Here is a 26,660-nt window from a genome sequence, read left to right as displayed (position 1 = left end):
GATTTTAGCATCTTCCTGGAAAAGCAGAGATCTCCACCCTCGGGAGCGTCGCAGCGCCAGCCGGGCTGTCGGCAGCGAGGACCGGCCGCTCTGGTTTGTGTTGGTGCTGCTGTGCCGGTCCCGCTCCGGCCGGCGGCTCCCAGCGCGACGTGGCCAGGACGGGGTCCCCGCGGCGCCGAACGCGGCTCTGCCCCGGTGTTCGCTCCTCGGAGCCAGAATCCGAGTTACCACATCGGTTCGTGTCTCTGCTCCCAGCCGGCCTGGCTCTGATTGGAAGCGCCTGTACTTTTTGAGCGCGATTCCTGTAAATTAGACTTGGTGGATCCTCAGGAGAGCTATAACAGAATTTCTGTTTTGCTGTATTGAACCACAAGATTAGATTGTGTTTATCTACTGCGTTGGGTTTTTTTTCTTTGACCATTCATTCTGGTTTTGCCGCTCACTTTCTTCCTGTTCAGTGCAGCAGTGGAAATGTTATAGCCTTGATCCTGCAAAGACATGCCTGTGTTTGAGACAAATGGAAACTTGTTGACTTTGCAATAGTTACTTTTGGGAATGAGGTTTATTGTAGTAATTATTTGCTAGAGAATGATTTAGCCAAGGCCGCACCTTTAGGTTCCTGTGTTTTATCTCCTGGTCACTGTAAAAATTACATTTCAGGTGAAATTTTCCATATCTGTTTTTCACAAAAAAACCCTCTGTCCTTTTGTATTTGAAAACTGCAGCTGAATCTCTTTTAGGTGGATCTGGGGTGAGGGTGTTACAGGTCGGAATCCTGAAAGGGATGGAAACGTTGAAACATGGGATTTTAAAGGGAGCTGTAATTATAGCCCATGTTGTAAAATAGAAGAATGCAGATGGCATTAGAGTTAGTGCAAGTTTCTCTTCAAAACCCTCACAGAGAAATCTCATTTGCAAGCGGCTGTGTTTGGACATGGCTGATTCTCATGGCAGCAGCTTTGTCCTGAAGCAGGTTTTTCCTGTTCCTTTTCAGTAGGTAACTTTAGCACTGAAGAATTTCTTTAAAAGAAATCAAAGCTCACCTCTTCGTTTCAGGTTTTCTTAGCCTGAAAAGTGTAAACAGTGTATTAAACCTTGCTGAGATCGGGTCCCCTGCACGAGGAGCTGCTGCTTGGGCAGTTGCTGAGGCTGTTGGGCTGAGTCCACATACCTGATTCTTCCCGGTGATGCTTTTTATCCGCAGCTTAATTCAAGCGAACTTGGTGGTGTTTACCAGCTCTTCAAATGAGGGTGAATAACTTTTAAGTTCTCGTATAAAAAGGTGAAGCACCCAAGGTACTACAAGGGCTTTGGTGGCTTTGCTAAGAGATGTCAAAGCTGGGCCCGGCGTTGCTGTCGGCTCTTGTTTCAGACTGCAGGAAGAAAGTGCATCTGGCATTCGCGAGCTCGAAAACCGAGATTAAGGGAAGCAAAATAACATACCAAAGCTGGTCATTCCCCAGCAGCGCAGGCCAGGGAGGCTGAGGCTGCCTTGGGCTCCTTCCCGTTACCTTAACTGACTCTTGCCCGGGCCCACGAGGTGCTGGTGAAACAGGAGCCGTTCGCTTTTCCGGTAAAAATAGTTTCCCCTTTCCCTGGTTAGTTTGTTAGCACTGGCCAAGTTCTGTTCTCCGGCGAGAGAAACAGCGAGACCACAGCGGTTTCAAGTTGAAAGTGATTTAAACAAGCCTTTCCTCGTCTGTCCGTGTGTTAATTCCCAGAATTTATGCCCAGGTTTTAATTTGCCCGGTTGGATTAGGAGGAGCCGAGTCAGTGCTGGCTGGTCAGGGCCGTTAGTGCAGGTTGAGCTGAACCCACCGCTGTTCGCACCGGGCTGGTAAAACTGTGGCAGCACCGAAAAGAAGGAAAAAAAAAAAAAAGGAAAAGAGGGGCAGGGAGCTGTTCCTTTTGGGGGGTATTATCTTTAATGATGAAAAAAGAGCAGGAAAAATATATTTAGCAGAGCGAGATAACTGTGTTTGCACATAAGTACATATGTCAATGTTAAGCGTGGTGTATTAATGAGCTGCTGGCCACACATGGCATTTTAATTGCCTAATAATACCTTGGCAGTGCAGTCATTCCCTGCTCTTTTTTACGTTTTGTTTCTCCCTCCCCCTCCGGTGCCTCGTTAAAGTTTATTGCTGTGGGTTCCGTAGCCCTGGCATTGGGAAGAACGTACAACTTGGCCCCGAGAGGAAACCAGGGAGATGGGGTGAGCGTTTGAGCGGCTGCAGCGCGAGCTGGGTGGCGATTGCCCAAGCGAGCGCACGGCCCTGCCGGGAAGGATTACGAAGCACATTCCTGGCTCCTGCGGGAGAGGGAAAGGGCCCGTGTGCGACAGCACAACCCGTGCACGGAGCGCCGGCCAGGGGCTGCGCCGCGGAGGAAAAGGGAATTATTTGGTTTCTGCAGGTCTCATCCCCTCTCGGCAGGGGGAAGGGGGCAGGAGAACTTTGCTTTTTCCTTTCGTTACTCCAGCAGAGATCTTGCTTTGTGACCAGGTGTGATCGGGTACATCCAGAATTCACCTCTGCCTGGGCTCACGGTTCTGGCTCGGGTTGCATGTCCCTAAGCTTCGGTTTTTCCCTGTCTTTAGGTGCAGATCTCTGAGTGCAGCCCCGTCAGGGCTGTTTTCTTGCCCTGTCCCTACTGCTTTGCTGGGCTGGTGCAGTTTTATGGCCCAAACCAGCGCCCGGGTGCGGTATTTCCGTGGAACTTGGTGCTTGTCCTTACGTGGTGTGAGTGGCAGGTCCCATCACACCCCTCAGACGCTTGGCGCTGGGACATCTCACGGGCTTCATTTTGCTTTGTTGTCAGCACTGAAATATTATTTAGTCCTGCAGACCCTTTTTATCTAGTAAATCCTTCCCAGTTTATACAAGTTGCAGAGTATTGAATTCTTAACACAGCTTTCCAGAGTCTGACACTACTGAGTCTGGGAAGCAGGGTATAACTTGTGGAGGTATTATTTTGCCTAGATACCACTTTTGGATAAACACAGCTTTTAAAAATCTCAATCTCCTCTATGTGTCATCCCATAGTTGCAACTTCACCACTGATGGAGTCCGAAGCAACCTGAGAAATACTCAGGACTGACAGGAAATAACTGCTTTTCCCATTTCTTTACAGGCAATATTTTAATTCCCCTCACGATTTTTATATGAATTCCATCAGCAGACCACATTTCTTGGATACAAACTATGCATCTGTGGACCTCTCTGACTTCTTACCAAAAAATGGTGATTTTCCTCAGGTAAGTCCATAGCTACTGATGGCTTTGGGGGAGAATGGTGCTTTATGGTGGTGGGGTTTATTTTGCAGTATCTTAAATTTGTCCAGCACCTGGCGGGAACTGCGTGCGGTTGGGACAGATTCTCTGACAGCCGCAATTCAGAAGCTGTTGGCTTGGTAGGAGCTTATCTCCGGTGAATCGCTTCTGTCTTTTAAAGTGATGTTTTACATAAACACTGACAGCACACGGGAGAATCCCCTTTGCAGGGTGGTGCGGGTAAGTGTGAATTTGGATGTGAATCGGGCAGTTAAATCATTTGCTTCCTGAAAGTCTCTTCCCTGCGTGTGTTGCCTGCGCGTTCTCGCTGGTTACAAGTGGTGGATTCCTGAGCGGTGAATATTTGGGGATTACGTCAACTCGAGCATAGCAAACTCAAACTGGAGCCAGGTCATTTTCTGCAGAGCTGAAGAGTGGGAGGAATGACCCTGGTTCACCTGGCATCCCCAGGGACCAGGAGACGCCCTCACCCCTCACCCGGGGATCTCTGGGCTCTTTCCGTGCAGGTTTTGAAATCTTGCACCGGTAACTCTTGACCAGAGTCTTCTAACTGGATAGAACCAGATAAGTAAATGAATCGTAATAGCATTGATCTTTGTTTGCCTCCAGAATTAATTGTGGGAGGAATGAGACAAATGTGATCTCATTAACTTGTGGAAACCATTTAACGGGCTGCGATGGGAAGAGGCGTCCTCTCTGTAGATCCGGAGGGCGGGTGTAGTTTGGCAGGTGGGTTTAATGGGAAAAGGGCTTAATTATTTCTTTACCTTATGCATTTTCTAGTATCTAAGTGGTCAATCAGCTTCCTTCCCCTGCTGCGTCATAGAAATTGGTCTCGGCCAGCTTGGAAGAGCATTTTGGAGATTTGTTGTGAGGAGGAGATGCTGCTTTGTGCCAGCTGGGTGATAGAAGAGCAGGAGGGCTCTGGGGCAAACCAGACAGAAATGACCTCAGATGATTTCCAGAACAAGAAATAATTCTTGTGCCACTCTCATCCTTTTGCAGAGGAACCAACAGACGGGAGCGAGGTGATTGTAGGCAGTGAGGATTTTGTTGGACTCTTTCCTTCTGAGCCAACTGGTGTGAGACTGCACCTATTACAATGTGCTCGCAAGTGTTCTCCTGCTTCAAACGTAGAAACAACAAGGTGTCCACCTCTGAATCCGTCACAGCCGAGGCAGTTCTTTTGCTCAGGTGTTGTACCGTGTAATAGCAGGTAGTGCTGGGTACGTTCCCACGAGGATCAGAGCATTTTTTCGGGTGCTTTTCTTGCTTTTCTGTCCTCTCTGGCACTGTCTGTGAGCCTGTGCGCTGAGCAGGGCTGCTCGGGGCTTTCTGGAGATTCCCCCTGATAACCCTGGCACTGACGTGTCACCCTGTGCGTTCTGAAACCGAGAAACACTGAATAAGGCCTTTGTCAGAGCTTCGGTTTCCAACCTGAAACCGATGTGATGGAGTTTGTACCTCGGAGGGACCATGTGTGTCTGGAGCTCGCCTGGTCGCGTGTGACAGCGTCCGTTCATGTGAAATCACGCTGGTGCCGTGCTCTGCTGTCCCTAAGAGGCGTTTCGGGCGTCCTCCAGCTCAAACGGCTCCTTCTGCTGGAGCACGGAGCCAGATCAGCCTTTCTGAACACTCGGCTTGGGACTTCGGAGCTTTCTACATGGTTTGCTCCTAGAGCTCTCGCCCATTAGAGCGCAATGAGCACTAACGTGGAAACTCATTGATAAAAACCGAGGGCTTTCTGAACTACTAGTTGTTGCTCATCCAAAAAAAAAAAAAAAAAGCTGATGATTTTTTCACAGGAGCCAGAATTAGAGCCTGGATCTGGTGGAGCAGCAGGCGTTTAACTGGAAGCAGTGGCATCAGTCTGGAGGCATCCGGGAGCATCCTGGAGCTTTTCCATCCCTTGCTTCAGCAATATTTTCCACTTTACTGATTTCTTGCTGTCCCAGATGCCAAACTGTTAAATATTAACCATCTGCCTGGACAGCTGAAACACGCCACGGGAGGCGTGGGAGCAGCTCGGGTGGTTCCATCTCTCCAGGTGACTCTGTAGGAAAGTACCTGCCTGTTCATCCTCCCGTGTGCTGGGAGCGGTGAGTCCCGTTCGACTTTGCACTGTCACCACCATGCCAAGCAGAGGGGTGACACCGACAAGAGAACACGAGGAGTTTGCTGCACGCTTTGGTGAGAGATTCTGGGTTATATCTGTGGGAAAGATGAGGTATTTTGGGCGCTTTCTGTTGGTGGTGAGGATTGGAGGATCATTCACCTGCCTGAGGGTTTGGGGCACCCGAGGGTTTGAAGGGTGGGAAGGCGGCCACGTTCTCCAGCGCTGCTGTTTGCTCCGTTTTCTCTCCTTGTTTAGTCTCGGAGCTCTTCAGCAGGACCTGCAGAGCTTTATCAGGGCTTTGCTGGCCTGAGGTTGCCCTGAGCGGGAGTCGCCGCATTTCTTCATTACTCTGGGAACGTCTTTGTACTTGAATCACTCACCGCTGGGGTCTGGTGAAGAGCGATTTCCGTGTGTATCGCAGCGGCCTCGCTGGAAAAGGTGCTTCATGTGCATGGTCAGGGCAGCCTAATGTGAGCTCGAACTTGTTTCCTGCACAATATTTTTGGTTTTTGGCTTGCCATTGGGTGATTCATCTTTGCCGGTCTGTTGGTATTCTTTATATAAACAAGTGGCCTAAACTGAGGTTTAGAAAATAGTCCTATGAGGCCATACTTGGGTCTGATAGCATTTCTTGATCTTGGGAGTTGTTCTCTTAAGCCGAAGTCTCTCCCAGACCCTGTGGTGTCGTCCCCGTATGTAAAAAGTGTACGGACTGCACCACGTCCTCAGAAATCCAGGTCGTGGAGGGAGGCAGGTTTTGGTTTCCCTCACGTTTTCTATTTCCTCACTTTCTCCTGGCTCTTCCTCCAGCCTCAGGTGCTGCTGGAATCCAGGGCTTGTGCGGCGATTCTGCTGAAAAGGCGTTTTTGCCATACCGATGTGGCTTGTGTCACTGATGGGCAGAGCTGTTCATTGCCACAACAAAGCCCTGACCCCAGGAGGTTTTAAGTTCTTGGAGCTGTGCTGAGCTGCGGCCAGAGCCCCAGGAAAGCCGAGCAGCCTGGTCCAGAGGTGCAAACCCATCCCTGAAACCCTTGTTGCTCTTCACCACCACAGGTTTTTCTTTATTCACTGTTCTATCCTGTTTAGAATTACTTACAGCACACGACTCTGCCCATTTCCTCCTTCCTTTTGTTGTCTAAACCGATCCTGCCTGTTTCTGACAGTCCTTGTTTCCCTGTGCTTCGCTTCACTTGCTCCCTGTGGCTTATCCAGGGAGCTCGGGGCCCTTTGTACAATTTGGGCTGGAGGAAGGAGGTCGGTCTGGACGCATTGAGCCTGCGGGAGGAATTGGCTGCTCTCGGGCAGAGTCATTTGCCGTAACGCTGTAAAGATGCAGTTACAGCGTGTTTGATCTGCTCGTGCTGTACGGGGGCTCTTGACCGCACGTGTTAATCATAAACCAGCCCTCTTTCTGCCACCAGCCCCTTGCAATCTCCTATTCATCTTTCTTGTTAAAAAAGCAGGGGGGAATTAACCTGTTCTTAAAGAAAAGTATTAATTTTTACAAGTGCTTCAATGCACAGAGCTGTGGTGATTTAAGAGAAATCAATGTAACAGTTATTAAATTACATGAAAGACTTGGTTCCGACTGAAATGAAGAGTTTCCTGGAATAAGAAACGTCCTGGAACTTCCTATTGCTGTCCTGGAATTACATCCACAGGGAATGCAGATATTAAAATCAATTTGAAGACAATTAACTGGCTCTGGTGCCTCTGAAGCGTTTTGCGACCAAGTTGCTTTACGTACTCATGTCTTTGTCTTTGCGCTCCAGGGCCGGGGTTTTTCTTGACTTAATTACACTTTAGAAACACTTCCGCTGAGCTGCCTAACGCTTACTCCAGGCCTGGGTGTAGGAAAATGAAGGGTGTGATTATAGCAGCTCATCTGCCCGGGTTACAGTAAGTACGGCGGTGTCGTGGTGGTGGTGACGGCTCCTGCCTCGCCGCGGCGCCGCGTGCGGGTGATGGCACGTCAGATAACGCACCGTGAGCTGATCCACTGGGTGACGTGGCTCCCGGCCACCCTTTAGCTGCTCTTAGGCTCGTTTTTCCAAGACCCTTTGCTGCGACCTGGCACAGGTGTGCAGGGCCTGGTGGCTTTTTCCATGAGTGTCACCGGGTCGGGAGCTGATCCCAGAGTGTCCTTGGCCACGTCTGAAAACCCCGTCTTTTGACATCAAAGTATTTCAGGAAATTTAGTCCTGAGCACTTCGGTTGTGTGAGGATGAGGAGCTGCCAGGTCCTGTCCTGCGCAGGTGTGTTGTTCCGGATCGATTTGTATCTCTGCATTCCTAGAAATTCAGCTCGTGCTTTCAAGAACCGGCGCAGGAAACTGCCCGGTAGGTCAGCGATGAGGTGCTGAAGGTTGCCCAACGCAGTAACCAGCTGGGTGGAACGTTTTAGGTTTTGCTGGAAGACGGTAAGTCAGTGCGAATGCTGGAAATAATTCTGCTTTCCTGGCCCTGTCTGTCAGCGCGCGTGTTCATTAATTAATTGTGGCGAGCAGAGACGCTGTGGCATGTCTGCTCCCCGGGGCTGGGCCCTTAGAACTCAGGTGGTGGTTTCTCAGCGGGTTATCTTATCTCCTGTGATTATATTACTGTGGTCTTGCAAAATCAATTTAGCGTTCCTGGTTATCTATAACAATGTCGTACGGCTTGCTGCCTTTTGGCAGTCCAGTTTGGTTGCCTGCATTTTGCACAGAAACGGAAGAGGAAATAAACCACCTGCTTTTTGAAGGCTGCAGAAATAGCAAGACTTTGGTAGTCTTAGGCAAGACTGGGTGGTTTGATCAAGGTCACACAGTAAGGTAGTCACCAGCAAGTCAGTAATTAAGACATTTGTTTAGTCTCTTTACTTCAAACGTATTGTTAAAGCACCTATCCCAAGCTCCAGGGCACTACCAGCTGATGAAATACAATCGAATTCAGATAAAAGCGGCAGTGAAAACCCGCTGCCTTTCTCCACCCCAACCCAGCTGCCCACAGAAACCAAACGCTTCGTTTTCACCGCGGTTCCTGCACAACGTTCTGCTCGGGTCGCTGCAGCCGCAGCCTCCGCGGGACGTGGAATGTGCCTTGCTCCCTTCCCCACCGCGAGCGTTGCTTGTTTCTGTTAACAAAACTGTTAAATAACTCAAAAGGGAAGGTCTTGGAAACAGAAGGCAATGTTCCTGGGCACAGAAGAATCACAGAGATCTAGAAAAAGTTAAAACCCGGCTACTCCTTTTTATTTTCTAATTGCAATATTCGGGGTGGGGCAGGTACTGAAGACAAAAGCAAGCACATGGCTCTTGGGGGGGAGCTGTGAATACTTTTTCATCATCTTTTTCAGTTTTATCACTTCATCTGAGCTCCCGAAGCCGGGAGGGTGGGAACCCGCAGCCCCAGAGCAGGATTTTCTGGGGGAAACTGGAGTTTTCTTTGGCTGGGGGGGTGCGAGCCCAGGGGAGCCGCTCCTGCCCCGCGTCCGGCCGCCGAGCGCGGCTTTGTTTACAGTGGATCTGTGGTTGAATTACACCACATACAGTAATTCTCATCGCATTGCCAGTAATTTCACTGACTTACCAAGCAGGCATCATTTCCTGAAAGTCAGCCCTGTGCTTAGAGGAAGTACGAGCTCTCTCCTTGTGACTAAACGCTCTATGCAAATCTCCCCGGGCTCGGGACGCCGCGCTGGATGCCTGGCCTCTCTCCTCCATTTGCACTCCTTGCTCCTGCATGTTCATTTTGAAAAGCCCTTGCTGAGCTCTCTCCCTGGCCGGCGCTGCCGTCGCGGTCATGAATGAAGACCTTTCTCCATTATATACTGAAAAATCTCGCCTCGCTGCTTCACCCACCTCCTGCTCTGCCGACAGCAAATTGAATGCTGGTTTAAAATGTCCCAGATGCAGTTCTGGCTAAAGTTCCCATCTCTCTACAAGGTAATGCCTGGTTTTTTTTTTTCCTCCTTGGAGTTCCCAGGGGGTTTGTTTGCAGGGGCAGCTCTGGCTGCTCCCCCGGGCCGGTGTGTCCCCAGCGTTTTTGCGGTGACAGATGAGGGTCAGGGGCTGTGACTCCCCACACGGGAGCACATTGACGTGATTTGTATTTTGCTGAAACGCGCGGTGCTCGGAGGCTGTTCCTGTCGGTTGGAAGTTGGTCAGTAACTGCGAGCTTGGAGGAAGAGGAGCTGTGTGGAGCATTGATCGGTGTGCTTGTGGAGTTGTAATGGCTTTCAGGAGTTTCATTTGTAAACCAGATGCTGGGTACAGAAAAGCAAGGGGAAACACTTGCCAGCCAGAGCACTGAACCCTTAAGACTGAGAATTTATTGCCCCATATTTAGAAAGAGTTTGGGTTTTGGCAGCCAAAAGCTTCTCTTTCAGTGGCTGCTCACATTGCAGCTGTTAATTCTTGGTTCTGCCTTTGCTGAAACCTCATTTGATTCATATGTGATTTTTGAGACACCAAATCTTTCTTGTCTGGCAGTGTAGCTTTGTTGTGTACATATGTTTGTATGTGTCTCTGTGTGTATATATATATATATATTTTTTTTTTTTTTAACCCCCTACCAGCTGTGTGCTGTGTAGCGGAGTAATGGATAGCTGCTGTGCAGAGGAGTATTTGTTTCCCCTGTGTCTGGATTGCGAGCAAATAAACCATTTATATTGATGGCCAAAAGTATTTTTGGTTGCATATTCCTTCTGTATTTAGACTTCACCTGTTCTTCCATTATTTTTACCAAAGACTTTGTTTTGATTGAAGGAACGGAGCTGTTGCCAGTGGCTGGAAGAAAGAGTTGTTTGGCTTGTTTTACCCTGATATTTTTCTGGTCTTTTCTAGGGAGTTAATTCTTGCGTTTGGTAACTTTTCTGCTTTGGGATACTGATAGAAACCGTGTGCCATAGCCGCATCAACTGGCCATTCATTTGCGCTCACAGTTTAGAATTCCACCAAATGATTATCATTGATTTATCAAGTCACTCACTAGAGCATCTTCTGATACAAACACCAGACAATGATTTGTGATCCTTTATCTCCTGTCCTAGTACATTGATGTTATTTCAACCTCAATGTAAAAACCAGAATGTTCTGGTAAGACCCACAGCGCTGGCCCACTGATGAAGTTCTGGGTTCAGCGGTGGCCTCGCTGTCCTGCATCTCCAGCCTCCTCCTCGTGGTTCTTGGGCCGCCTCTTCTACCCCCGCCACCTTCATCTCATTCTCGCTCCTGTTTGTGCGTCAGGCGCTCGGCACCGTTTGGCCGCGAGTCTGTTCTGGCTGGATCGGCTGTCACCGCTGTCAGCGGCTCCGGCGGTGGCTTTGGGGCCCTTTCGCTCGCTCTGTTATCCCGTGAGCCGATGCTTTGGGTGACGATCCTTCCTTTCCCTTGAGGAGACCGGGGTAGCTGCTCCTGTTTGCTCCCCATAAACCGGTAGAGTAATTAGTTAAGGCACAGTTCATAATGACACAAGTTGCAGCTGTCACTGTGGCCTTGGACGAAACAATTACACTGCATTTTGTGTGTGAGCAAGTCTCATTCACTGGGGTTGCCCTGGGAGCTCTTCAGGGCGGGGGATTTTGCACCTTACCAGTTTTCCTGCTCTTTAGGTGGTGTAATTAGGTAAGACAAATGGGAGGCTCTGGAATTTTGTGACTGATGCCCCGTAACACAGCGAGCGGACGGGCTCCCTGGAGCCATCACCGGCTGTGCCGCAGCCACCGTCTTCTCGGCTGCCAGACAAGACATGTCTGCGAAGAAGGTGAAGGGAACATGTCCCGATGCTTTTAAACACTGTGAAGCCATAATTTTGAGAGCGATCAAGGGGGAGCCCGCCCCAACCCTTGGCCTGGAGCCCTCAGGACCAGCGCAGGCAGGCTCAGCTGTCCGGGATTTTATGTCAGGCAGGGCTAAGTGACTTTTAAAAATCTTTGGCTGCGTTTCTGCCTTGTAGTAGGAAATTGGCCCTTGACTGGAAATGAGCAGCGGTTTCTGCTCGTCTCAGACCCTGCGGCTCTCCTGGCAGCCGCGCCGCAGCGTTATCGCCCTGTCGAGTTATCTGGCATCGTGGAGGGCTCGAGCTCCTGTGTGCTGACAACCCACCCCGGGAAGAGCCACAAAACGGGTTTGTGTTGGCCCGTGGGGCACCGGGAAAGGCGAGTTGGTCTGCATGCGGATTCCGCCGGCACCGCGGCACGGCTCCGGCAGGACCTGTGTGCTGCAGCTTGGCGTTTCTGCAGCAAACAGCAAAGCTTTTCTGCTTTGGAAAAGTTTGAGAGTGGTATTTGATGTGGAGGGAGAGCAGAGGCGATGTGGAAGGCGCCGCGGTCTGTGCCAGAGTACAGGGCGTACAGTTAGAAGTGCTGTCCGGCTGTCGGCTCTTGCCACCCGCAATCCGAACAGCCAGACAAAGAATTGATGGTAGGGAGGGGACCGAAGGCTCTTTCTGAGCTCAAATCCGCATGACTCAAACCAACATCATCACTGGGTTGGCACAAAATAAAACAATGGTAAACCAGCTCAGCACAGACCTTCCCCTGCTCCCCCAGCCCTGTTTGTGCAGAACCTGGCGTGAGCAGACCGATTCTTTCCGAAGCCTCCAGCTATGGCTGTTATCGATTGCGATTAAACAGCCGTGTCGTTACTGGGTGTAGCTGGTACTCTGAGGGCTTCTGTGCGTGACTGAAATCCTTGAGTCCTTTGGGTGCTGGGCTGAAGATTTTCAGCCCTCAGCAGTGTTTTTAATCGCATACAAAGTGCAGGTGGCTGATGTCTTGTTCGACGCTCCTCTTTTTTCCACTCCCGCTTGTGGAGATGTACAGTCTGAGTTAGTCTTGAACGTGCATTGGCGTTTCTGTCCGGTCAGTGTTTTTTTCCTATGTTTTCAAGAAACGGAGATTTTTAAAACAGCTGCTTAGAACTTATCCTAATTTACAAGTTAATTTCTAAGTTTCGTGGAGCATGAAGTAACGGAGCTGCTCATTTAATAGGAAGAAATTAAAACTTCCTGGCTGAGTAGGGGTGAGAAAGGAGCTCCCTGGTCTCCTCATCCCACATCATCTCACTGCGGTGGTTTCCATTGCAGGACTCTTCATACCTCGATGAGCTCTCCAACAACAACTCTCTCTTCTCCTCCCCTGCGGATTCCCTCTCTGACATCGCGGATCCCAAGGACTTCTTGCCCGCCGACAGCCTGAACCACGTGCCAACGCTATGGGATGTAAACACGCCGCAGCAGAACCAGATAGAGGTACGGGCTGCAGACAATAAATAACCTCAGGCTTCATCCCGTGGTGGGTTCACCAAGGATTTAAGAATCCAACCCAATTCCCTACGGGGTGAAGTTTCACTGTGATGATGTTATTTCACTATGACCACCTTCACTTGAGGAGGGAAGGGATGAAGTGATCACACGTACTTTAGTCTCCTGGAAGCAGGAGAGGATCCCGACACCCTCAGGAACCCGTCGCTCCCTCAGAGTGCAGGGATGGCACCCACTCTGGCTCTGGGGCGGGTGGGTGCATCACGAGGAACGTGTGTCCCTCAGACACTCAGCAGGTCCCGAGTGGCCTCGCCAGGGTGCTCAGGGGTGCTGAAGAGAGTGACTCAGGAAAAACACAGTGCCGTAGATCATTAACTGTCCCCAGCAGCAGCCACCACCATTTGTTTATTCTCTGCGGCAAATATTTTAGTAACAATGACTAAAAACCGAGCTCTGTCTCAATGGAAGTCTAACCATGTGTGTTTACTTTGTGAGTCCAAGTCCCTGCAAGCTTTGACATCTCTGAGCCTTCCTGGGCGCGCGATCTCCCGCAGTCCCGTAGCGGCACGCGGGTCTGGGCGTTGTTACCAGGCTCCTGCAGCTGCGTTCCCTGCTCTGCTGGGGCTGGTTACTCCTGATGGCACCGCCAGGTATCGTCACCGCGGGCAGGGGCTGGCTCCGCGTGCTGGTGGAACTGGTGCACACAGCTGCTGCATCCCCAGCTCTCCGTGCTCACAGCAAATGCCAAGCACTACATTTTTATTGGTGTTTTTTTTTTACATAGTAGCCTAAATCACTGCAAAAATAGTTCTGTACTGCCCTGTTTCTAAACATGTGGACTCTAGTCTAGATACTCCATGCCTAAAAAACCTTGTGGCTTCCTATCTGTGGAGTATACAGCAAAAAACTTGCTGGGAAGGGTTGTTCTAAATCCAGGGTGAAGAATGCAAGTGAGAAGCAAAAATGTGTCACATAAGTGTGAGAGTAACTTGTCCAACCGCAGCGGAGCAGTGTCTCCGGTCTCTGCGTGTTGCTCTTCACGTCCTCGCCCCTTGTTGTCCTGCAGATAAGGCTAATTAACTCCTTGGAATTCCATTTATAAACTACTTCCTTTAGAAAAGAATCTCTGGCTATTTTAAATGTTGTCTTATCTGTGTTTTCTGAATACAGAGGTGGCTGGGGGCTTGCTTTATTTTTTTCTTGTCTTTACGGAGTTTGACATTTCCTGCTGAGGTATCAGTTCAGTACATCCCAGCCAGGAGATTGCACGGGAGGTGGTAACTCACAGGAAGGCAGGTAGATGGATTGTCAGATTGCCTCATGATTGGCAACTCCTTTACTACCTGAATTTCAAATGTGCTTTTTTTTGTTGTTGCTAAAGGAGACAAACAAATGATTTGTTGCAAAATCTCAAGGCAGTGCCAAAGAAAAGGTTCCTTGCTGTAACATCCAGTACAGGACGGAGACTTTGCTCATATCCTGCACCAATATACGAGCAGTTTAGATAACCTTTGCCTGTCCCACCCCACATCATTACACTGCCATAATTTTCAAAAAAAATTTCAGGAATTTTGGCTGTTGAGTAGGCAGAGCAGTCACTAAGGAACTGTCCTCTGTCATGGCGCAATTTGAAGATACGAAGTGGGAAAATCTGTATTTTGGCTTTCCCCCTTCTTTCTCTCAGCTGGCACTGGGGAAATGGTTGTAGAAGGGGGAACAGAGCAAGATTGGAGAAAAGCGTCCCAGGTAGGCTGCGCGATGCTGAATGCGTCAAACTCACAGAGAAACCCCCATCTCAGGCTTTAGGTGGAGAGTTGGGACTGAAGAGGAGCGGGGTGGGCACAGGGAGCTGTTTGCCATACAGAAATTCAACGTATATAACATGTTGTCTCCGTCTTTTGTTTCAGGAATGGGCACGAAGGGAATAGCTACTACACAGTTAAACATTTGCAGGAGTTAGCAGACAAAACACACTTACTTCATGTGTAATGAAGGTGTGAAATACCTTTTAAAAATAGTCCACGTAATCTGTTGTGTTTTCCCACAACCATCTCACAGGTTTACAGGGTTTTTAAGCCTGGCGAGCAAAGCCCTGCCTCTGAAGCCCGTAGCTAGAATTTTTGTGAGCTGCTGGTGTGTCTCCTTTTTTTTTCTGTCTCACTCATTCTGAGCACTTTAAGAATTCTCAGCGCTGTGTTAGTTAGAGCAGCCCAGGTGAAGCCGAGGTGAAACGACTCGGGGCAGCGGGGTTTGTGCTCCGAGGTGATGCAAACACAAACCTGCGTTACCATTCTGGTGCTGGAACCAGGAGCAGCGTGTCCTGCCGTGCCAGCCGCTCTGGGCCTTTCTCTTGCCCAAGAAGAAACTTTTATACGGAGCTCAGATTTGTAGGTGGAGATGTTTCACCTGCTCTCCAGATTTGTTGGCACTGAAAATAGCTCTTCCATCCAGCTTCCTTCTGGTAATTCTGACTCAGGCTTCCAGTAATGGAGGGTGTTTTTTTCTTTCTCTTTTTTTTTTTTTTAATTTTGAAAAAAAGGAAATAATCGGAGTGTTTATGCTTAAGAACTTCCCATCTTTCACTTCTGCTGGTGGAGCATGGGTCTCAGCAAGTCTGGCACTCTTCGCAGGCTATAAACTTGAAGCGGTGCTGCTTCTGGAGCTGCTGATTACTTTGGATGCCACAAGCTGCTGGCTTGACCTCGCTCGCTGTCGGGAAATTCCAGCGCGATTTTGCTTGTGTGGGTTCAGACAAAGGATCTCCCGGCTGTGCCGTCCCAGCTGGGAGAGTCGCTGGAGCTCTGTGGGGTGCAGCGGGCTGGGTGCTCTGAAGCCACCGTGAACGGTGACACCGTGAACGGTGACACCGCGATCGGTGCCTGGAGAGACCTGGGCAACCACTTTGGCAGCCTGACCTGCCCCGTCTCGGGGCGGTTTGGGGCGCCGGGGCCCTGCTCTCTGTCCCAGGTCTGGTCTCCGCAGGAGTGGGGGGTCCTTCACCCCAGGACAGCTATCCGTGGGCGCTGACCCCCGGGTTGTGTTCTGGTGCAGTTACCTGATTGTTTTGAGCAGGGGTTTTAATGCTAAAAGCAAAATTGCAAAATGGTGAAGTAAACGCTTGCCTCAAGGGCAGCTTGTAAGAAGATGTGAAGTGTTAGTGTTCTGATTTAACGCTCAGTCCTTTCCCAGTGGTGGGTTTTGGTTGCAGTTTTGTTCAGTCTGTCCCCTCGCCCCCGTTTGGATCTCCTCATCTGTACTCCAGTCTCCCCTTCTGGTCCCCAAAGTGATGCTGTTTTGCAAGATTTCTTAGTTGTCAGAGTTATTTCCCAGGGCTTTTCAATCACAAACAGAAAGTATTAAAGCTGACAGACATCATCAGAGTGTCAGATCTGAGTACAGAGCAGAAGAGTCTTTACCGTTGTCATGTTTTCTACTTGTTGGGCTTGGAGGGCCGAGGTCACGGCTGCTTCCTCACCTGCACCCTTTCTGTTCCAGCTGTTCTCGCCCAGCAGATCGTTCACTGGCCTCAAGAGTTCCAATGACCACGTTCCTGCTGTCCCCAACACCCCACTTCTCATCAGCTACCAGGTGAGAATGGCGGCTTCAGCAGGACCAGGCAGATGCTTTTCCTGCTGTTGCTGTAGCCTATAAATGAGATGAACTGTATTTGAAGGGTTTGTGAATTTGCAGAAGGGTGGGTTAGGTGGTTGTTTCTGGCACCGTGTAGCACTGCCTGTGTCCAGAGTTCAGTGAGAACGTGAACGGTTGGTCAATGCTGTGTTACTTTTCAGTCTCAGGCTCCTGCAGAGGAGGAGGATGAAGGTGAGGAGGAAGAAACAGAAGAGTTGGGGCAAACGGAGACCTATGCAGAATATATACCCTCAAAGTGTGAGTGTCCTGCCGTCACACGGCTATGGGAAATTCTGTTAACATCACTGTGGACCAACCCAATTAACTGCTCCCTCATTTTCCTGCAAGCAGTGTATGGTCTCTGCCATGGCACATCCCAAACTCGTGACTTTCTAGAAGACCTTTGCCAGTGTACTGATCCTATGTCATTGCTACGCTTATTTAACAGAGCACTTTTCTGTTGCTTGCATTTGGGGGCACGACTCGTTTCTGGAACAGGAGAATGAAGAGCGGGCGTCGGGCTCGTCTGTCCCGTTGCCGAGCAGAGGGCAGCAGGCTGCTCACGCGAGCTCTCCAGGTGGGAGCCAAGATCTCGAGCTCTCTCTTTTCTGTGTTGTCGTTTAGCCAAGATCGGGAAGCACCACCCTGACCTCGTGGTTGAGACGAGCACACTGTCCAGTGTCCCCCCGCCCGATGTCACTTACAGCCTGTCCTTGCCGCACTCTGTGGCCGACAAGGGCTCCCTCTCGGCGCTGCAACTCGAAGCCATCATTTACGCCTGCCAGGTACGGCACCTGGCCCGCCTGGCTTACACGAGACAGAAACTGCCCTTTGTGTGGAGAGATGCTCCGCTGTGGTTTAAAATAACCTGTAATATAGGTGAAGAAACCCCAAAAGCATTGACGTGTGGCCTTTAAATGCCTTCTGAAAGGATTATTTGAAGCTGGGGAACTTCTGTGGGGCCTCTTTACCAAAGAGGCAAGAACCCTTGAATTTGCAGAGGGGAGTTCTTTACATTTTGGGGCCCTGGGGGTCTTTTCTGTAAACTTGCCACTTGTGAGCTTGGCCGTGACACTTGACCGTTCCTGCCATCACTTATCTGAGCAGGAAATGCACTTGCATCAATGGAATATGTGAAAGGGTTAAGTGGTGTCTCTATAAGCTCACATGAAAGCTGTTAGAAAAGCGAATCTAGTTTAATTCCCAGTTCTATTCTTGACTTTGCAGCAACATGAAGTTTTGTTACCCAATGGGCAGCGAGCTGGGTTCCTCATTGGGGACGGTGCCGGAGTTGGAAAGGGCAGGACAGTTGCGGGCATCATCTTTGAAAATTATCTGAAAGGGAGGAAAAAAGCTCTGTGGTAAGTTTGTTTTGTTTTGTTTTCCTCTTTTTCCCGTAAGACCTTGGAGTCAGTTTGGATCTGGGAGTAAGGAATTCCTTAGTGCTGATGTTGGCTTTATAGTTGACTCATGCTGTGGCCTTGGGTAAGTCGTTTCCACCTCTTTTTGCCTGTTTGCTGCCTGTGAAATGGCAATATTTCCCCTGCAGCAGTGATGGAGAATGAGTCACTATGAAATAGCAGATTATGTGCCGCTTGGAGCGCAGCGTCGGGCCCATCCCCGCGTTCTCTGCGGTCGGCACAGGGGTATTCGTGGACTCCCCGGCTGCAGACTCGAGTCCCCGAGTGTGGGATTTTACTGCAGAAGTGTTGTGAGCGGCAGACCGGAGTCTGCTGCCGGATCCTGCGCTGAGGTGTGTGGGCAGCCGGAGAGGTGACTGTTTCACACACCTACCGGTGCTTTAGTCAGAGCCGTTAATCACTGTGCGTGCCCCGACCGTTAATCACTGTGTGTGCCCCGACTGTCTCCTTGGGAGATAACCAGACCCACGCCTTGCTTTGCAGGTTCAGCGTCTCCAATGATCTCAAATACGATGCTGAGCGAGACCTGAAGGACATCGAAGCCTCCCACATTCCTGTGCACGCGCTGAATAAGGTAGGAGAGACGCTGTCGTGGCGTTTGGGAAAAGCAGCCTGCAGCAGCGGCGAGCTGGACCCGCCTGAGCCCGCGGAGCCGCGGTGGCTCATCCTCCGCATTGCTGGTGCGCGGGCGGCAGCGCAGCGAGCTGCTCGTGTTCGCTGCTTGCGTTCCCTCCTCTCAGTGCGCTCTTCCCATTCCCACTTGGGCTATTTTTAATGCTCTGCAGAGCTGCGCTGTGGGCACAGAGCTGCTTCCCGCAGGGAGCGAGAAGCGTCTCCAGGCGAGTGCAAAGCGTGGCAGGACCTGACCCTTTCTCGCCAACCCCGCAGAGGGAACGGCATTTCCCCCAGCTGAGTGAATCAGAGAATTTCCAGACTTTCTTCCAGTTACTCTGTGATGGGGATGAAGAATTTCTCAACAGAAACGAGCAGCAGTTGTGTGGTGGTCACTGACAGGGTTCTTCGTAGCCTGCGCTTTGCTCTCTGGTCCAGGCTGCGTCTGCCGCGCCGCTGGCCGAGTCACACTCTCCTCTGGTTGTTAGTGCTGTTGAACAACCAGCTCCTGCAGAGTCAATGGAAACCACATGTGTTCAACACCTCTGAATCCACTCTATTAAGAGACTGAAAGAGATGTTTGTTTTCAGACCAAAAAGGCTTTAAATGGGACTTTCTTCAGATTGGGACCGTGGGTTTTTTCCCCTACCTTTTATTTCATTACAGGTGGGCCCCGTGGCAGGGAGACAGGCAACAATCTCACCTGCTCAAAGACAAAATTACTATCTAGAAGTGATTAAAATGACGGGAGGGTTCAAAACAATTAAACATTCTAAACTGTTGCTTAAAAAAAAAGAAGTGACCTCCATTGGCCAGAAAACTGGAGTCCTAGTGTGGTCTCCACATTTCACTGCAGGCATCCAGATGTGCTGACACATTGGCTAGTGGCACTTGTCCAGGCGTTTAAAGTCCCTGTCGTCACCAGATCTCAGTGCCAAATAGAAGTGCCGGAGACGTCGGCTACCAACAGACTTTTGTCTGTCCTGCTCTCAGACTGGGTTTTGTTGGCGGAGGCAGGAGAGTGTGTCCCACGCGGCCACAGCGCCATCGGCAGCGATTGTGGCCAGAGGATGGGGACAAGCGTCACGAGCGTCTGTGCTCTTGTTCTTCCTCTCTGTGCAGATTAAATACGGCGACACAGCTACCTCAGAAGGAGTCCTCTTTGCCACTTACTCTGCGCTGATCGGGGAAAGCCAGGCAGGCGGGCAGCACAGAACACGCTTAAAACAGATTTTGGACTGGTGCAGGGAAAACTTTGATGGAGTTGTATCCTTTAAAAAGAAGCAAACAAACAGCTGGAGAGAGAGAAGAATTGCGTGTTTGTGATTGCGCTTCACCAAGGAACAAAGAGCTTGGGGCCATCTGAAGTCCCTGGGAGCAGCTGTGCCGAGCAGCCTGGTGCCAGCAGATATTGAAACGCTGTGAGCACACGTGCCCCCAGCTCTGCTCTCCTCCGCAGGCTGCAGCTAACGGGATGGGGAGAGAACCCAGCTGGGGTTAACCAGTTCAGGATTCTTCTCCCCCAGCGTTACAAGAGAAGACACACCTTGGGAGTGAAGGCAGAGGGAGATGACTTTGCGCTCTGAAGAGCAGAGGATTAGGCAAAACCAACAGATTTCACGCAGCGTGGGGAGCGAGTCAGTCCTGCTCGTACTGGGACTGGCTGTTCTGTTGGCTGGAGGAGGCGGGGTTGTGTTTTCTGTCTGCTCCCATCCTCAGGACAAAAACAGATCCTTTCTCCTTAACTGACATTCCCCTCCAGATTGTGTTTGATGAATGCCACAAAGCCAAAAACGCCAGCTCGACTAAGATGGGCAAAGCAGTGCTGGACCTTCAGAACAAGCTGCCTCGGGCGAGGGTTGTCTATGCCAGTGCCACAGGTGAGGTTCTCTGGGTGGGCACCGCAGGTCCCCGGTCACCTCTGTAATCTGAAGGATGCTCCCAAGATGTGGGCACGTGTGCCGAGAGCGCCCGTTTATGCAAGAGGAGGCGAATGGTGCTGCGGTGCTAGAGCGGAGCCCAGGGTGCCACGATCTGCCCCAAGCCCCGTCACTGCCATTCCTCATGACTTTTTGGCAGGTCAGACTCATTTCTCTCCAGTTTAACTTGTTCCTGGCGAGCTGTTCAGCTGTGTCATGGTAGTTGCCCACTTCGTGCAATGTTTGGGAAGGTCCTTGGGCCTCCTGAGGCACTGTGGCAGATGAACGTCCCCTTAAGAGTTCATTTTACTTGAGTTGAAACCATTCACAACTGCTGTGGTTTTGCTAACAGTGAATTCTGTTCCAACAGGTGCCTCTGAGCCAAAAAACATGATTTACATGAGCCGCCTGGGGATCTGGGGGGAGGGCACCCCTTTCAGAGCGTTCGATGAGTTCCTGCATGCAATCGAAAAGCGGTAAGTCACGTCCGGCGGCCCTTTTTTGTGTGTCCCGTTCTGTGGCAGCCGTTGTTGGGGCTCTGCAGAGTCCCTTGCCCTCTGTCACAGCGCTCGTCCTCTTGCAGGGGCGTGGGCGCGATGGAGATCGTGGCCATGGACATGAAGGTCAGTGGGATGTACATCGCCAGGCAGCTCAGCTTCACGGGAGTGACCTTCCGAATTGAGGAGATCCCACTGGACCAGCAGTACAAGATTGTCTACGACAAGGCAGCGAAGCTGGTGAGCCGGTGCCACCGCGGCGGGGACACGGATGCTTCATTGTGCTTCGGGCACGGCCACCTCTTGTGTGGGAGGGTTTGAAGACTCTGAACATGGCCATGAGCACAAACTTAGCTTGTTCGTAAGGAAGAAAAGGGGTACACGTGCTCAGCTTATGTAAAAAAATAATCTTATACTTTTTGCTTCTATTTAAAAGTTCTGTATTTGCGAACCAGAGCTTGTAACATCATGCAAATGCAGAGACAATGACCAGACTGTTCATTCAGCCTAAGACAGTGACATAAATACTAATGTTAAATCAGATCATCAAACCGTGGGCTGTTCTAATAACCTCGTGCACAGCAGGAACGAAATGAAAACTAAGATCTGAACTCAGCCTTTCCGTGTGTTGTCCGCAGTGGGCAGAGGCCTTGATGGTGTTCCAGCAGGCGGCCGACTGGATCGGCCTGGAGTCCCGCAAATCCCTGTGGGGTCAGTTCTGGTCAGCTCACCAGCGCTTCTTCAAGTACCTCTGCATTGCTGCTAAAGTCCGGCGCCTCGTGGAGCTGGCCAAGGAGGAGCTGGCCAAGGACAAGGTGCGGTGGCAGCCTCCTTAAGGCTGAATTTCTTTCTGGATTAACTAGAATGAAGTGCACTGTGGGGTTTCTGACAACATTGACAGTAAATGATGCTGAGGAGTTCACGTGGCCTCGTCTCCTGAGGCTTTACCTGCTGGTCCTTCAGGGTAGATGTGGGTGCGCTGATCTGAAAGGGGGTTTTGGGTCACGTTCAAGCTAGAAAAGGTACGAGATCTGTCACCTCTAGCACAGTCCTGTCCATTTATCCATCTGGATGCAATTTGGAAATTCTAGATAGAAACTACCTAGTAAAGTCAGTTAACCAGAGTCATCCTCTCTGGGGTGTGAGCAGAGGCGGAGTTTTGGATGCTGAAAGTTCTGAGAGGTGGTTCTTTGTCAGGAGCCCTGGTATGGGCCCAGCATGTATATGGTTCAGGGTCCAAGGGGAAGGTCCCTGGGACTGTGGGGTACAAGCTCCGTTTGCCGCAACGCCGGCTGCGGCACAGCCATCCCCTCCCCGACGCGTGGTCCTGTCCCCGTGTCTCCCTGCAGTGTATTGTCATCGGCCTGCAGTCCACCGGGGAGGCTCGCACCAGAGAAGTCCTGGACGAGAACGACGGGCACCTAAATTGTTTTGTCTCTGCTGCAGAGTGAGTTAAACATCCCTGTTTTTCTGCGGGGGGTGCACCGGAGGCTGGAGGGGACAGCCCTGCCCTGGGGCCACTCCTCAGTGGGATGGAGTTCCATAAACACCTCGCCCTGCACAAGCTGTAAATAGAGAGGACGCTGAGCTGAGTCCTTGAGGTGCTGTTTCTTCAGCCTGGCTTTAGGAGCTGGATTTTGGGTTTGGAAGTTTCCTGTGGTCCAAACGGGCATGAACAGCCTGACCTGACTCTCTGCACGCCGAAGGGAATGGGCAGGTGTCGGAGAGCCAGACTGTGAGCTCGGGTGGGGTTCCGTGGGCCTGACTCTGGAAAACGGGGCTGCTGGGGATGCAGAGATGAGCAGGAGAATCTCCTGTGGTGCCAGGCTGGGATGACAGTGGCATCGCGGCCCGAGTGCTCTGAGGCGTTGAGATTTGCTGGTGTTGGCTTTCAGCAGGCGTCCACAGCAGGAGCAGCGTCCTGCTGTGTCCCCTCTGTCCCCAGCTGCAGGGCTGGGTTGTCCTGAAGAGAAGCCAGGACTCCCGCTGCCCTTTCAGCAGGGAATGGGGCTCGTGCTCCCCCTCATTTCTGCAGCGTTCAGAGTCCCAGCCCGTCCCATGGCTGTTCCTGCGCAATGGGTGACAAACCCCTGGGACATTGGGTTGAGCTGCGTCCCCTCCGTTCTGCGGGTGGCAGGGCTGTTACTGTTCGCTTTTGGAGTGACTTAATGTGAGTGAAAGCAACGGGAGATGCCAGAGACGGTGTGTGTCCAGTTTAGGCCAGGCTTTCCTCACGTGTTGGTGGGGGTTTGTGTTGTTCTGTGTCACTCTGCTGTCTCCAGTCCATTCCTGGAAAACAAATACCAGTTTGGTGAGAGCACGCAAGGCAAGTCCAACAACTGCTCGAGTTGGTTTCGTCTCTTGGGTTGGTTTCTGAGTCACAGAACTCAGAGGAACTGAGTCTAAAAGGCTGCGTGGTCCCTTTGAGCTTGACTCTGTCCCCAGCCGTAGGGCAAGAGCGCTTCGCTCAGCAGCATTGGCCAGAAATCTGTCTCCTGGCATCTACTGAGCCTCCGACTATGGAGTCCTGGTCTGACAGCACCGCAGGGGATTTCTCGAGGGGATTGTGCTGGGAAGAAGCAGTCGTTTATAAGATGCCGAGAAATGGGGTTAAAAATAAACGATTGTTCAGTGAGTGGATGCCAGCCCAAGCAGGCTGGTTTGCAGGGCAGACGGGGAGTGCGAGTGTCGGGAAAAGGAGCGCGGTTCCATGGCAGGGAGGCTCCGGTCCAGAGAGGGAGAATTTGCGTTTTGAGCACAGGGTCAACCCAGCACAGGACAGAAGGGCTTTTCTGGTGCTGGGTGATTGCCACAGGGGGTCTCTGAGCTCCCCCCCTGCTCCCCAACGCTGCTTTTTCTCACCCAGTCGAGTTGTCATGTCCACACCTCCCAGCTGCTGCTTTCACTGGTGGTGGTGTTTGATTGTTTTTCTCCAATCAGAGCTCATTCAGTGCTGCCTTCTCATTGCACTGGGGTTCATCCTCACTGAACACGATCAGCATTTAAGCATTTGCTCTTTTATTTGCAAAACAGCCCACAGAAACATTTGTTTTCCACCTCTCCTGATTTTTACCATTCACCCGAAACCACTGCGCACCCGCATTTTGTCACTTTTCTCTGTTCCATGGACCAGCAACCCCCGTCCCGTTGCCCAGCCTGGCAGTTCTCTCTGCCGTCCGCACACCCAGAGGGGCCCCCTGGCACTTACTGGACTTTTCAGCAGTGATGTAACAGCTTCCCAGCAGTGTTTGCCATTTAAAACTCCCTCTGAGTTGCTGTATAAAGGTCTCGCAGCTTTGGCATGTGCCGTGGCAGCGTGGGGAGGCCGCGGCAGCAGCATTTTTCCCGGCGTCGCGGTGCTTTGTGTCCCTCGGCACGCTCGCGTGGCGGCTGAGGACGTGCTGGCGCAGCCCCTGCTCCCGCGGCAGAGCCTTTGGTGGGACACGCTTGGTCGGAGCTGCCAGCAGAGCCACGCTGTGCCGGGTTGGCCGCTCACGCATGAGGAGTAGGATTTACCCTTCTGTCGTGAAATGTGGTGCGATCTCAAATGCACATTGCTACGTGATAACCGGCAGATGTTCCTGGTAGCTAGAATAAACTTTGCATCTTACTTTCAGAGGCGTCTTTCTATCACTAATTCAGAAGCACTTTCCTTCAACCAAAAGAAAGAGAGAAAAAGGAACTGGCATTAAAAGAAAACGTAAGAGCACACTCTGCTGCCCAGCACCTGCCTTGCTGCTTCCCCCGGCCACTCGGCTTTTCTTTGCCTTTTCCCTTCTCCCTCCTTCACGCTTCTTGCTCCCCTGCCCTGGTTTCAGTTCACCCTCCCGCACGCCTCCCGGCGCTCTCGCTCATCTGGAGGACGGCAGCTCTTGGTCACTCACCCTGCCCTCCCTCTGAGCCGTGTCCTGGTCACAGCGCAGGTCCTCGCCTCCAGTAGCCCCAGTAGCTCTGCCCCGCTCTCTTACTGTGACCGGTGAGCAGATGCAGACGAGTCCTGGCTGTGTGTCTGAAGCTCTCTGCAGCCGGGAGCGTTCTGCAATACCCCTGACTTATAGCACGGCAGGTGTCCTGGGGAAAAAAAAAAAAAAAAAAATCACTTTCCTGACAAATTATTGGCTGTGGCTGCAGGTAAGAAGAGTTTTGGGGTTTCTCCTCCAGCGGGATGTGGGGAAGGGGGAGGTTTGTGAACTCTCTCATGTAGCAGGGACATCTCTGAGCTTGGGAGTGGACAGTGTCCCCAGCCAGTGGCACCTGCCCGTGTCCTGCACATCCCTCTGGAGGCACCAGACCCGTGGGCTCCTTCCCCTGCTCGGAGCCGCCGTGTATCTGTCCTGCTGCGCGTCCGTCCTGCTGCGTGCGGCCGGCTGCAGCCTGGCACAGATCGCCTTGTTCTTCCTTTCTCTCTCTTCCTTTCTTTTCCTCTCCCTGCCTTCCCAGCTGCCCCCCACCCTGCCCAAGAGGCTCTGTCTTTCCAAGACAAGCCTTTCATTTGGGGCAACCTCAGCTATTTTATGATTTCTCCTCCTCCTCGTTCTGAGCTGGCCCTTGCTGTTCTGCACTGACGCGCCGGGCTGGGGACTCTCCTGAGATGCCGCTTGCTCTCCCTTGCAGGGAAGCCGAGGGGCCGCTGTGCCAAGGCCCTGAAGGGCCTGTGTGACCCCGCGGGTGTCATCAAGATCAGTGATGACAGCAGCACCGAGTCCGACGTGGGGCTCGACAGCGACTTCAACTCCTCCCCGGAGTCCATGTTTGAGACGGACGACGTGATCTTCGTGGAGCACACCTACAACGGCTTCGCCGCCGAGGACAGAAGTAAGCGGAGCAGCAGTGCGGGGTGAGGTTCCCTCTCGCTGCAGGGAGCTGGGAACCGGGGTCACCTCGTTCCGTAGAGCCTGGCACCCCCTGTACAGGTGGAGCGGGGCCAGCAGCAGGTCTGACCTGACCCTCGGAGCTGGTGCGAGGAGACTCCCTTGGTGTCTTCCTGGCACGGGGCAGCTCTGTGCTTGGGACAGCCCTGTCATCTTGCCTGGATTTTATCCTGTGATGGTCAGACTTGGGTGTGTGAGGCCGGTTCACATGAACCCGCTGTGATCAGGGAGCAGGAGGAATTTCCCCTGCCTGCTGCTCTCCCTCCAAACCGAGGGAGACACAGAGGGAGCTCAGTCCGTGCTCAGGGGCATTTATTGTAGGTCAGGGTGCCTGCTTGTCACACGGTGTCCCCAGAAGCCCTTTGGGACTTTTTTTTTTTTTGATTCGCAATCGCCAGGTAACTCTAAACTTTTTGCGTTTTTCGTTCCAGGTAACTTTCACATGCTGCCTTCCCAGAAAGAGATGCACGGCCTGAGGGAACTCGAACATGTGGAAAAGTTGAAGCAGGACCTCCTCGCAAAAGTAAAAGCACTGGGCAAAGAGCTACCTCTCAATACCTTGGATGAGCTGATCAACCACTTTGGGGGCCCGGATCACGTGGCTGAGGTACTCCCCAAAACCAAGAGTGGATTTCAGCGGGGAAACGGGCTGGCAAAGGGGATTTCTGCTGGAAGGGGGTTTCCTCTCCTTCCTTGTAACCAGAAAAAGCTGCTGAGAAGTGACTTTCTGAGCAGAGTTGCTGCTCTGCCCTTGCTCACGGCCCCTCTCCTCTGTGCAGATGACGGGGCGCAAGGGCCGGGTGGTTTGCAGACCGGACGGCTCCGTCGTGTTCGAGTCTCGTGCGGAGCAGGGCCTCTCCATAGACCACGTCAACCTGAAGGAGAAGGAGCGGTTCATGAACGGGGAGAAGGTGAGTGGGGCTGGAGCTGAGGAAACCTCCAAACATCTGCACAGGAGGGGGAGGAACGGGAATGGCCTTTGTGTGTCCGTGCCAGTGAGGCTCTGCGGGTTTCTATCTGTCTGACCTGCTGGAAGGTGACACGGAGTCCTGGGTCCC

At 51.7% G+C, this 26,660-nt stretch overlaps 1 protein-coding gene across 2 annotated transcripts in view; it reads left to right on the top strand.

Annotated features, from left to right (window-relative positions):
- SBNO2 (strawberry notch homolog 2) overlaps positions 1–26,660 on the top strand; it is a 41,080-nt gene that overhangs the window by 7,893 nt on the left and 6,527 nt on the right. Inside the window, exons 4-20 of one of the 2 annotated variants that reach the window (XM_065652549.1) lie at positions 3,133–3,256; positions 12,476–12,640; positions 16,148–16,240; positions 16,444–16,540; positions 16,907–17,067; positions 17,510–17,643; positions 18,187–18,277; positions 19,438–19,581; positions 20,078–20,195; positions 20,605–20,710; positions 20,818–20,971; positions 21,370–21,546; positions 22,081–22,178; positions 24,349–24,431; positions 25,346–25,546; positions 26,034–26,209; positions 26,382–26,513. In XM_065652549.1, coding sequence (XP_065508621.1) covers positions 3,133–3,256; positions 12,476–12,640; positions 16,148–16,240; positions 16,444–16,540; positions 16,907–17,067; positions 17,510–17,643; positions 18,187–18,277; positions 19,438–19,581; positions 20,078–20,195; positions 20,605–20,710; positions 20,818–20,971; positions 21,370–21,546; positions 22,081–22,178; positions 24,349–24,431; positions 25,346–25,546; positions 26,034–26,209; positions 26,382–26,513 — 2,254 coding nt within the window. Of the gene's footprint in view, positions 1–3,132; positions 3,257–9,138; positions 9,334–12,475; positions 12,641–16,147; positions 16,241–16,443; positions 16,541–16,906; positions 17,068–17,509; positions 17,644–18,186; positions 18,278–19,437; positions 19,582–20,077; positions 20,196–20,604; positions 20,711–20,817; positions 20,972–21,369; positions 21,547–22,080; positions 22,179–24,348; positions 24,432–25,345; positions 25,547–26,033; positions 26,210–26,381; positions 26,514–26,660 lie in introns of those variants that run through there. The other variant, XM_065652550.1, reaches the window with a different exon arrangement.

The sequence above is a fragment of the Caloenas nicobarica genome, chromosome 27 (genome assembly GCF_036013445.1).
Source record: "Caloenas nicobarica isolate bCalNic1 chromosome 27, bCalNic1.hap1, whole genome shotgun sequence".
Taxonomy (NCBI): Eukaryota; Metazoa; Chordata; class Aves; order Columbiformes; family Columbidae; genus Caloenas; species Caloenas nicobarica.
This window is presented reverse-complemented; position numbering and strand designations above follow the sequence as displayed.